This window comes from Ptychodera flava, chromosome 17 (assembly GCF_041260155.1).
Source record: "Ptychodera flava strain L36383 chromosome 17, AS_Pfla_20210202, whole genome shotgun sequence".
Taxonomy (NCBI): Eukaryota; Metazoa; Hemichordata; class Enteropneusta; family Ptychoderidae; genus Ptychodera; species Ptychodera flava.
Window position 1 is genome coordinate 32,297,699 of NC_091944.1, and position 12,465 is coordinate 32,310,163.

Consider the following 12,465-nt stretch of genomic DNA (forward strand, 5'->3'; position numbering starts at 1 on the left):
GTTCTTTTCATCTTATCGCTGTATTTGCACTATCAATATACTTGTATGATAATACAGCATATAACCACGACAGTCTATGGTATAACATGTACGGTAGTACAATCTGTTGTATTTCTCAATCCACTGAAATACAAATTGTATAATGGGGGCACCCCAGTCTATTGAATAGTCTCTAAGCAACAGAAACTTGTGCATGCTTCTATAGCACACCTGAAAATTGAATTTCTCGTGATCCAATGACATTTTGATTGCTGCACATAATGGCCAAAATTGAATGACTTTTGGAATAGTGCATGATCCTTGATGAAACACTGCTACATCACTTCTTTCAAATATTGTTGATGCAAGAGTTGTCAAACATAGGACAGTAAGTCATGTCACTTACATGTAATGCCTAAAACAGCTAATGCGCATTAAAACTACTTAGTGTGAACCAGTAAATGTCTTTTCACTTTTGCAGTTGTTTTAAATCCTTTACCACACACGTGGCAAAGATGAGGTTTTTCTGATGAATGGACATACTGCCGATGACTGTTCAAACTTGGTGTACATTTGAATGATTTTCCACAAAGTTCACATTGATAAGGCCGTTCACCTGTGTGAACACGTTGTGAATGGCCATGTAGTTTTTTTCAGGAAAGGATTCCCACAGATATCACACAAATACAGTTTTATCTTTGCATGTACTCTTTGGTGTGTCAAGAGATTACCTTTCTGTGTAAATGTCTTATCACATTCAGAGCAAGACCAGGGTTTCAAAGTAGTGTCACCACTGTGGTATACTACCCGGTGTTTTTCAGCTGAGTTTTTAGACTTGAAACACTTATGACAGTCAGGACAGCTGAACGGTTTGACACTTGAATGAGTATGGAGGTGATTTTTTAGGCTATCTTTTCTATACAAAACTTTCCCGCATTCTTCACAAGGATAGGGCTTCTCATACTTGTGGCGTTTCACATGCCCATCTAAGCTTTCCTTCCTTCCAAATGTTTTGCCACACACCTCACACGAATAAAATGCTTCCTTGTCATGAATGTTGTGATGCTGTTTTAAGAGTTCTCTGTTTTCAAACACACTCCCACATTCTTTACAACTCAATGACTCTTGTGAATGCATTTTCTTTTTATGCCTAAAAAGCTTAAGCTTATTGTCAAAAGATACTTTGCAATCTACACAGGTGTGATCCTTCAGCTTATGCACTTTCTGTCTGTGCTGATACAGTTCATCTTTTGTGGGGAATACTTCATTACACAATTTACACTGCTCCACGGCGCCATGTATCTTTGATCTGTGTTGTCTTAAACTCAAAGTTCCATTGAAATTCTCATCACATTCTGGGCATTTGTAGATTTTCTCAGTGCTGTGGGATGTTTCTTCATGTTTTAATAAGTCAATATAATGGGCAAACTTAACATTACACACATGGCATTTGAATGGCATCTTCCTTTCATGCATGTTCATGTGTTCAACATAGCTGCCCTGCAAATGGAAAACTTTGTTGCAGATTTTACACTCAATGAATTTCTCTAATCTGTGCCTCTTCATGTGGCCTTCATAGCTTTCCCTCCGGCCAAACCATTTCTTACATTTCTCACACTGATACTTTAAATCTTGATCATGTGTCTCTCTATGCTCCTTCAATGATTTGTAATCATCAAATGCTGCAACACATTCTCCACAGTTCCAAACCTTTCTTTCATGTATCCTATATCTGTGCTGCTTTAATAATTTCTTTTCATAAAATGATTTTTTGCAAATTTCACACTGGTGCTGATTTGGGTGTTTGTCCTTCATATGTTTCCTCAGCTGAAGTTTTGAGAAGAGAGTTTCCTTGCATACAGGACAGCAGTGTTCATCATGCCCTGAGCTACGTGTATGCTTGGCAACTTGGTGATGTCTTAAAAGACTACGGCTTGAAAATCTCACTTTGCACACTCTGCATGACAGATAACCCCCAGTCGAACCATGAACCTTTTCCTTATGAAGTTTCAGTATACTATGTAGCTTGAAATCTTTCTTGCAGACATCACACTGATGCAGAATCTGTCCTCTCCATGTATTGGCTGATTGCTCAATGGAAATTTCTTGTGGACCAATGCTAGATGTTGTACCATGCTCTTTTGTCTGCTGTAGACTTTGACAAGGCACTGAAAGATGGTCTCGCAGAAGACCTTTGCTTCCAAATTCAAAGTTGCGTTCAGTACACAAATATTTGTGTTTCTCATCGCAGTTACTGCTACTATGATCTTGAATTTTATCACCATGCTCTTGATTTCTGTGTTTCTGCAGCAGGTGATTCCTTGGAAAACTTTCGCCACAAAATTCACACTTGAATGATACCTCTTTCACTTTGATGACCTTTGACTTTTCCTCTTCAACATGTTCATTCTGGTCTGTTTGAAATGTGGTTTCTTGGGCCACAGCATCAGCATGATTAATATTGTTACCAATGTCAGTGTGTGTCTCCCTGATAAACTAGAATCGTCCTTAATGTGATTTCCTGATACATTCATATCTGCAACAGAGTTACCTGTTTCAAAAAGGTGAGGCTGGTTTACACTTGCAGAGTTCATGGGTTTTTCTACATAAGCCATGTTGCTACTACCTTTGTTCCCACAAATAACCACGCAATTTCTTCCTGTGAAGAGTTCTGGAACAACTGCACCATTCTGGTCTTCATTTTCTATCTTACATTCATTTTCTCTGATATCAGTCTCTGTATTTACATTGCTCATATCAGTTTCTTCATTAGCTGTATCCTCCTCATAGAGGTCATCATCTTCATCATTCCCATCACTATCACTATCAAATACATCAGCATCATCACTGCCTACAGTGATATTTCTGTCTTCATCGTTTGCATATTTCAACAATTTACTGGCATCAATATTACTTCCACATTTCAGCCTTTGTCTAGTGTCTACCACTATTTGGTCAGCTTCACTTGTATGTTGTTGCATTTTTGGTCCACTCGCCAATTCATTTCCCTTACAGCTAGTTGGTAATGTGTATACGGCCTTGTCAGGACAATCAGATGCATTGTATAACTCCTGAAACTCTGCACAGCCTGTAGCAAGCTCTTCAAATTTCAGTTCATTCGATACTTTCAGCAATTGCTCAACATTATACATGGTAATGGTTACCTGACCAGTGTACATAAAGTCTAGCAGATCTTTCACAGTATTGGCATTCAAAACAGCAAAGCCTTCCCTGATTTTGTGCTTGTGTGCATCTGAAGTAAGAACTGAGTTGAATATTGGACTGAAGCATGCTAAGACTGCCTGGTGACAAGCAAAGCGCTGCCCCTGCACACAAAATTCAACGTCTGTTAACAGAGACTGTTTTCTGAATTCATTCAGTCTTTCAGAATTGATGAAGATAGGTTCTCTACACTGTAATCCATTTTCATCTGTCTTGTTGTCATGGTAACACAGAATACTGGCATGCCAACTTGGATGTTGTGATTTTGACCTAGAAAATATCAAAGAATGTTCAGGAGTTACCATAATGTTTATTACCTTGCAGCACTGCAAAGAAGCATTCACAATTGGCAAAGTTCTCCAGAGGTGAAATTTTGGGGTGGGCCACCCTTTTGTTGTTGGAATAAGCTTGTCTTATGTTAATAAGTGAACACAAGAATACATTAATGACAAATAATCCTGCTGATGTGATGTGATAGGAGTCTATTGTGGATAATTTAATAACCGGATAACAGCTTCCAAGATGCTGAATATTTAGCCAAAAAATATATATGCAAATTAGCAGTGTTGAGACTTACACAAATTAACTGCCCTCTGTTTTTCAAAGCTTTAGAGAACACTCATTAGAATGCAAAAACTTTAATCATTTTTTACTTTCAATTTGATGATTTTCTGAATTTGTCAAGGTTGGCATGTCCAAACTGTTCAACTTTTAGTACAGTTGTATGATCAACAAATCCAAAATAATAATTTAAGGAGGCAATCACATGTTGCAATGTTTTTGTCAAAGTTTTTGATCAAAATTTTGGATACATGCAAAAGATACACTCAGACACTGGCACAACACATTGCCGTCTGCTTTGAGTGAGTAATACCCTATCAGCCAATGTCCTCATGCATCATTTGTAGCATTTTTGTTATAACCAAATGTAATTGTGACTGTTTGATAGTAATGATTTGCCATTTTTCTCATAACCAATATTTTAGCCATGTGACATGACCCAAGTCTGGTGAGAGTTTGTGAAACTTTACAAAGAGCATCAATTGTACTGATAATTTCTAACACAACAAGATATGTATGTATCAACTATTGTCTGCTGACAACTATTGACTGTGACACTCTGTTATATTAACACACAAATGATTTACACCTTAAAATGGACACTGACATGGTTAAACAGGCTGTTATATCAATGTCACTACCACACGATCCTATGACGGCTGCCATATTGTCTTTCAGTGTAAAGTGAGATCGTTCAAAATCATGACATTTGCGGGTTGTTATTTTTAAAATATCACAAAACATACCGGTACAACCTGTTCCCTTTAGAAACACTCAAAAATTTACTTTTTCATTAAATAAAGCTCCAGATAAAGCTTGAAAGAAATTACACATGAAGATCGCATTATCATCACGATAGAAGAACAAAATGGCGACACACTTTTTTCACAAGTATCATGACTGTTGCCTGAAATCAGGAAAGAAGACAGGCCAAATCAGCAGAATATCAATATCGACAGCAGAGTACCGTACATTACCAAACCTGTGGTCGACATATAGTACTTTGAGTGATATATTTCCACATAGATGCACTGTCACGGCATTTACTGTGCCTAAGTGTACATATCTTCAGTCAACCTTCCTATTCTACTCAGTTAATAGACATTATTCTCCAGAAAACATAATTAGATCATATTTGGGGATACTGACTTGTAGCATTGTAAGAGAAAGGGAGGACAAATTTTCTGGTGTGATTCAAGCCATTGCTTGTGCTTTCAATTGTCAACACACACAAAGCGATCAAGCCTAGAAATTATCACTCACTATTATCGTTAACAATGGGAGAAGGATCATGAAAAAAAACGCCGGTTTCAGGATATGGTTATTTCTGTCTTAGTGTTGTAGATAGATGCAGAGAACACTTTAAACTGCCAAAAAAAGTGAAGATTCGAGAAAAGCATACAGGACAAATGTCTTGACACAGAGGTGAAAGCCAAGCAACACACTGGTATCATTAGCTGCAATAATTGTACTATAGCCCTTGGTTGGTGGGGCTTGGGCTTCTGCCATGCAGCTCGCGCATCACCCCAACCAGATTGGGGAAGGCGCGAGCCGCACGACAGAAGCCCAAGCCCCACCACAGGGCGTGGCAGGAATTATTAGTGTAGAAGTTATGAATATGATCAATAAATGTCTTGTATTAAACTATTTTTCATTATACAAGCCTTACCTGTGTCTAGTGTGTGCCTATTACTTTACGCTAGCTATGTCTGTATAGTATTTCAAAGAAAACAGTCTATATCTGTTAATTGCCCTCCCTAATCCCCTTCATTAATTTGTTTTGCCGATCACTGACGCAGGGGTTTATCGCCCTGACCAAATACCTCGTTAGCAGCTCATAAGGTAGTAGACGGAAAGGGCTGAAACTCTCAGGGTCCGATTTCATAAAATCTTCATTTTCGAAGGGTTACATGACGTAAATTTTCGAAAAAAGCCAGCATCAGCTTTGTACTTAAGCAAGCAAGAACGCTGACTAGTTATTTTCAGGATTCCAATGGTCGAAGACGGAGTACAACGATCGAGTGGTTCTACCAGTCGATGGCATGAGGATGGGAGTAACGCCGGAAGACGGAAGTTGCGACCTTTGACACTATGTTGGCTCATAACTTGTTTACAGGAGCGAGCAAATGGACATGTTGTAAACAAAATTTGCATACTTCCACAAAAGCTTCGCTTAGTGTCAAGGTCGATTGATATACTATCAGTTACTCGAATTAAGTCTCCCCTCTGTGTTTTTGTGCATTAAAATACTCCAGCATCAAAGTTGGGATGTAAGTTCGTTCAAATTTCCCAGGCTTTCATTTGGTAGACACAACTAAAACACTAATAAGCCACAAGCACTAAAATTACCGTAATTTCAGTGTTTGTCCCGATTGTGCAAAGTTGGGTTCATAAAATCATGATTAAATCTAGTGAACATTTCTAAAAAAACACGAATGTTTCTTGGATCGAAATGAACTCGTCTGTCTGTTTATGATTTGACCAAAGACAGCGTAGTGGACGACCAGTTCCACTGCCAATGGCTTGACAGTGATGCCTACTCGTGTCTGATCCGCAAAACAGAAAGGATCGCGTTGAATTTTCTAGCTCAAGTTGGCCACAAGTAAATTGCTTTGTATAGATTTATCGTGAAGAAAAACCAACGGGTGTGAGAATGAACACGAATAGAAAACCAATACTATCACTAGGAAAACTCTCATGTCAATGAAAGCAACTCGGATCTACAAGTTACGCATTTGACATGCCTTCTTTTCGTTGTCGATGTTATGAAACACAAAACTTTTTCTTTTGACTCTTTGCAAGTCCCCCACCTTTCTAAATTGTCAACTGTCTGATGTGACCTAAGTAAAATTATTGTAGCTGGAGACATGTATTGGTGAAAATACATTGATTTGTCTGAGATTTTGCTGTGGCATCATCGTGAAATAAATGATCGGCAGCGTTCTTTGTGGCGATGGAATAACCACAATTTCGTGGTTAGTTGCCACATTCAAAAATTTCCTATTTTAAAGTATGTCCGACAGTTGCACATGATACACCACGAGAGAGAGAGAGAGAGAGAGAGAGAGAGAGAGAGAGAGAGAGAGAGAGATTGTATCCAAGAAGCCGACTATGCTTGTTTTTGTAGTTACTCTCTAGGTTCGTTTATTTTTTTGCCTGTCAGTTTTTGCTTTTTTGCAATTTCGCTGGTTTAATTGCTTGTGTTACAGATTCATTGACATTATTAGATCTTTGTGTTGTTCATTATGTTCCCTCCTTTGGATAAATGTAACTGAGGTACGTTTCGAATCAAGTATTAAGCAAAGATATGTTTAATTTATATAAGTGATGAACCTTGGGAAAAAAACGAGAATATTTTGATCCATTTTGACTTTCCCCGTTGATCCGGCTCAAAAGTCAAGTAGTAAACCCAGCGATGACTCGTCGTGGAATGATGGATGTTGACGTTTACTTGAGGAAATGTTCTTGAAATGTTACGAAATTCTATCGGGAAATTAGTAGTTACTGAATGCTATATTTTTACGACCATGGTGTTTTGTACAAAGGCAAAGGGAGGCATTACAAAACAGAATATAGCAGCCTTAATTTGTTTTAATTCAATTACATTTTCGTTACCGTTTGCGCGACATCTCCGTCACAAGATAGTTCGTCATTGGTCTGTACGTGGTCTGTACACGGTCCTGCCGGCGAGACCGAGGTCTGACACGGAGGTAGAAAGAAAGAGGGACTGTCCATGGTCTGTATAATGACCGACGAAGAGAAAGGAGGTATAGCTACACTTGCCTCAGTCTGACGCGTCTGTGGCATTTATATATCAAAACAGAGAGGTAGAATCACAGGAATTAACTTCGGCAGACTGTTGCGTTAGTTGTGAGGTTGTCGCGAGATAGGAGCAACACGTACATGTCGTGTAGATCGTGGAGTGGGGTTAGGAAAGCCATGCTACAGCGTATGGCTATACGACCCAGGGCCAGTCTAGTTTTGGAGGTAACATAGCAACCTGTACGCTTCATAATCAGTTGATTTTCTCTCACAATGATAAGGAAAGTAATTCATTTGGCCTCAATTTTATTAGACATCAGGGGACAAAATATTTCTTCCTGACTCCAATATGTTCGTATCCATTACTTTACACGAAAATTCAAAGCGGACACCGTCGCTGCTGAACTACTTAGAAGATTACGTAATGGTTTTCGCGCATACATGCATACCTAATAGTATACGTTGTTTATGCCTGTTTATCTATGCATACATGCATAAATTAAGTGTCTAGGTACTTTACTCCCATCCTCTTGCCACGGACCCTGAGAGTTTCAGCCCTTTCCGTCTACTACCTTATGAGCTGCTAACGAGGTATTTGGTCAGGACGATAAACCCCTGCGTCAGTGATCAGCAGAACAAATTAATGAAGGGGATTAGGGAGGGCAATTAACAGATATAGATTTTCTTTGAAATACTATACAGAGATAGCTAGCGTAAAGTAAAAGGCACACACTAGACACAGGTAAGGCTTGTATAATGAAAAATAGACATTTATTGATCATATTCAACTTCTACACTAATAATTCCTGCCACGCCCTGTGGCCCACCAACCATGGGCTATAATTATTGCAGCTATGGTATCATGTGACTGCAGCTCATTTTGTAGTTTGGCTGTGTGGTCTAGGTGATTGACACCTTTTACAAAAGGCGTTTCCAGACCGTGGATAGAGGGGCTGTGCCACATGTAATGTCATGTGTGCATCCAAACTTTCAACTTCTTGTGTTATCCCTATACGCTAGAAGCTTCATGAGAACATTAGCATTGCTGTATTTCTTGAGCGTCTATAAATGTCCTGTAGCACACAATCAATTTACTGCTATCTGTAGTCCTACCATTCCCTGGGTTCATGGACCTAGAAACGGTAGGGAGGACAAATTTCTAGCTCCATGCCGGGTTCAACCATGGATGTAAAAATAAATGTCCCTACAACTCCTTTTGCAGTGTGTTGTTGGAGACTGAAACCAATATTGGTCATGATGGGGTGTATTCCTCGATAATGCACAGCTGGCCTGCAGAAAATAGAATCTAACTCAGCCCCTCATTGGCTATGCACATACCGGTAGTTCACAATGGCTGGTGTATCTTAGCTCAGGCACTTTGTTTCCTGATATCCAATGAAAAAAATAAAGAAAACACAAATGCAAAAAACTTCGTCACTGGCAGCATGCCAGCTTGCTGAGCAAACAGCACAGTCACTTGCAATACGATATTGATACATGGCGAAAGATTGGCTAATCCATGGATGGAAAAATCTAAATGCTTAGAGAGGCCTTCGCCGTTTGGCCAATCTTTTTTATGCTAACGGGGGCCTTCGTCGTGTATCGAACCACACGTGACTGTGGCCAACACCAGGTGCAGTACGCAATCTGATTAAAATCAGATGTAGAGTACATGTACAGCATGGATGTTTTTTACATTCATGAGTAGGGCGACGTCTTTGTACTTGCACGGTATTCTCTTGCTGTGAGAGGCGACAGCAAGACAATACCGCTCAACCACAAGTACAGAGACATCGCCATACTCTATATCTAGATCTGATTTTAATCAGATTGGTGTACGGTAGACTCTCCACAGTCGCTGTGCCTTGTTCTGTGCGCACCCACGATGGGCCTGCATTCGAAGGCTACGCTGTGCAGCTGTGAGCACGGGCTGCCAGACACAGCGACTGTCGGTTCTTGCAAGTATATGAATATTCATAAGGGTAGTGACGTCAGGAGAAACACCTATCTAACTTGGCGGAGAGAATATATGCTAGTAGCTGGTAGACCTATATACACGGTATGTTTTTATTTTTCATTTTTAATTTCATTTCGGTATGGTACTTGTCATTTTTGTTTTGATTAACGGATGTGTGGAGTTCTATAAAGTACCTGGATCAGGCAGAAATCCGACCGGTCGCTTGCAAGAACGTCCAGACCCTGGGATTCGCGTCGCGTCTCTGAAGGGCGCGCGCGTGTTCCAACAGGGAAGAACGCGAATGGCAGGGTCTCTGCCAGACTAAGATTGGTGCTGTACTAGCTGCAAAATTGTAGCTCTACGGTGAGGCGGTCGGTGAGTTTTGGTTTTTGCGACATCGCTCACCAGTAGAGCTACAATGCCGAAGGCCCTGTAGCATACAAAATAAGCGCGCCACACATGGCGCGGCATTTTCATGTAAAATCCCACATATTTACTGCATTTGGTCGTACCGATTTATCACTACTGAAGACTAAACACTATACTACACTAACCTTGTCGTTTATGGGGTTTGGTATAAGCACAGACACGTCGATCGCGTTCCATAACATTGAGCGTGTTTCTGGGAGCCGCCATTACCGGAAGTTGGAAATGGCGGCTCAAGAAATGTTTTTGGAACGCGATCGACGTATTTGAACAAATACCAAAACCCATACACGACAAGGTTAGTGTAGTATACCGGTAGTGTTTAATCTTCAGTAGTGATAAATCAGTATGACCAAATGCAGTAAATATATGGGATTTTACATCAAAATGCCGTGCCATGTGCAGCGTGCTTATTTTGTATGCTTCAGGGCCTTCGGCATTGTAGCTCTACTGGTGAGCGAGGTCGCAAAAACCAAAACTCACCGACCGCCTCACCGTAGAGCTACAATTTTGCAGCTAATGCTGTACGCAGGGTTTTCTCTCGACTGCGCAATTGCGCAAATTGCGCATTTCGAGCCATTTTCTGCCCTTAAAAGTTACTGACTGCGCGGAAATTGCGCACAAAACACAGCAAGCAAAGATATCCACATATTTTAGGGTGTTCCAAGCGCATAGTGTAGCGACCAGTGAATTTGCTGTTGTTTCTATTCAGAATATTCCCTCGGAAAAGACAAAATATAGCCTGTCATTCAGCTTTGGTGACGTGCATAACATGGAGTGTACGCATGGAAAAGAACAGCCAACGACGTATTTGCGCTTCAGTCTCCATGGATATTAGTGCAGTTTTTGATGTTCACGTTTTTAAAGTTTGAAAGCAGAAAACAATCATCAATGATGAAACTATGGAAAATTCTAGATTTAGACGATCAATCTCGATCACAATAAAACACAATCGTTTGATTGGCACCCAGAAGGGTAGGCCTACTCCTGATATTTTCATACGGGGGTGTGCCGGCCATATTAAGTCGAAAACATCTACCCATGTATATTCCGAAAATATTGCCCACTGATAGGGATGTGCTTGACAAAGTTAGGGAATTTCACTTTTATTCTGTTGCACGTGACGGTTTTCCTGAAGCATGGGACATTTACTTTGTTATGACCCATGCTTAGTGTTTTGGAGATAAAAATCGATCCACGTTTAGGGGATTTTTTCGTGAAAAAGTGATCCATTCGGGCTGAGCATATTTTCATGGATTTAACCCAAAAATTAGGACCAAATCGTGTCCAAGGGACAAGTACGTCAAGTTCTGAATCGGAAAACCTGTGTGTGACAAATCGACAGAAGATGGACAGCAGCCGAGCACATCACAAGCTGACAAACATCATGATGTCGATGTTAGCAAGGGTGCTGCATGGGACATAGACGTCGCAACTGAACTTGGTGACGATCGTAATGATATCGAGGAAGCGCTTCCTAGGAAGGCAAATCAACATCAACAGTGACTGCCCCCTAAAATGTCAAATTTGCCCCCTAATTTTGATGAATGGGGCAGAAAGTGCCCCATTCAATGAACGTGCAGAGAAAACACTGCTGTACGTATCCAGCGAGGGGCTTTGAGAGGGTCTTAGCGGCAAAGGGAGTGACCAGGACACGACTTTGTCCACAGCAAACAGGTGTACCGGTATAGTGCAGTGCCATGGCAAACTGCTCTGGCACTAGCCCTATGAGTATGGCGAGAGCGTCCGGCTTTGGCTAGCCAAAGAGAGGGAGTGGGAGGCGGCGTAGCCAAAGCCGGACACTCTCGCCATACTCGTAGGGCTATACTCTGGCACTGGCACTGTCAGTGGTGAGCGACCGTGTTCAGCAAAACCGTAACGCTCACGTACAGATTTCAGCTGCTGAGTTGTTCAAATGCACACATTTTACAAAAGCTAAGGACTTACCCAAGATTTTCGACGGATGTTTACCTCTTCAAGTTGCTTCCAATCTAGTGGTCATGCGTATTGCAGTACATGCAGCATGCACAAAATCTGTCATGATCCTGAGAGCTGACCTTTGACACCGAATAACGCCATCAACGTCAAACTTAGACATTAGGGTCAGCAAAAGTGCAATGATGCATTATGCCACAGGTACTGCAGGCGCTATTCGTCCAGAAGTTATGAATGTGGTCAGTAAATGTAATTTATTAACTTTTTCATTATACAAGCCTTACCTGTGTCGCATGTGTACCTATTACTATATATAGCTATCTCAGTATAGTATTTCAAAGAAAACAGTGCCAGCATGGGTAGTGGTGTCACTCTATGTTTTTGCGTACGATTATGAACTAAGTGAGTGTTCAGAATTTACTTCCAGGTGCAATTAAATATTTGCCCAGAAGTTCTGATCTATAGAATTATGAGTTACTGTCAAACATATCTGGTGAAAAATTTACAATATATTTGCTAGCTCCTACCACAGGCGGCCCAAAAACTATTACTGAATTTTTCTCACTGTTTTCTCTATCAATTTTCTCTCCTTTTCTTCATGCTCTGACTGATCGGAGTAAATA

The 12,465-nt window shown here is 40.5% G+C and overlaps 2 protein-coding genes across 2 annotated transcripts; both read right to left on the reverse strand.

The window, feature by feature from the left end:
• Window positions 1-448: 448 nt before the first annotated feature.
• LOC139116086 (zinc finger protein 883-like) lies at window positions 449-11,959 on the reverse strand. Its single transcript, XM_070678604.1, has 2 exons — window positions 11,855-11,959; window positions 449-3,471 (listed from the first exon to the last, which is right to left on the reverse strand). The coding sequence occupies exon 2, from the start codon at window positions 1,792-1,794 to the stop codon at window positions 592-594; it is 1,203 nt and encodes a 400-aa protein (XP_070534705.1). The 5' UTR covers window positions 1,795-3,471; window positions 11,855-11,959; the 3' UTR covers window positions 449-591.
• On the reverse strand, window positions 2,346-3,506 carry LOC139116384 (myoneurin-like). The gene has a single exon (XM_070679020.1). The coding sequence runs from the start codon at window positions 3,504-3,506 to the stop codon at window positions 2,346-2,348; it is 1,161 nt and encodes a 386-aa protein (XP_070535121.1).
• Window positions 11,960-12,465: the final 506 nt, after the last annotated feature.

Excerpts from the sequence above, each read along its gene's own strand:
- LOC139116384 (XM_070679020.1), bottom strand. The coding sequence starts at position 3,506 with ATGGTAACTCCTGAACATTCTTTGATATTTTCTAGGTCAAAATCACAA.
- LOC139116086 (XM_070678604.1), bottom strand. The coding sequence starts at position 1,794 with ATGAAGGACAAACACCCAAATCAGCACCAGTGTGAAATTTGCAAAAAA.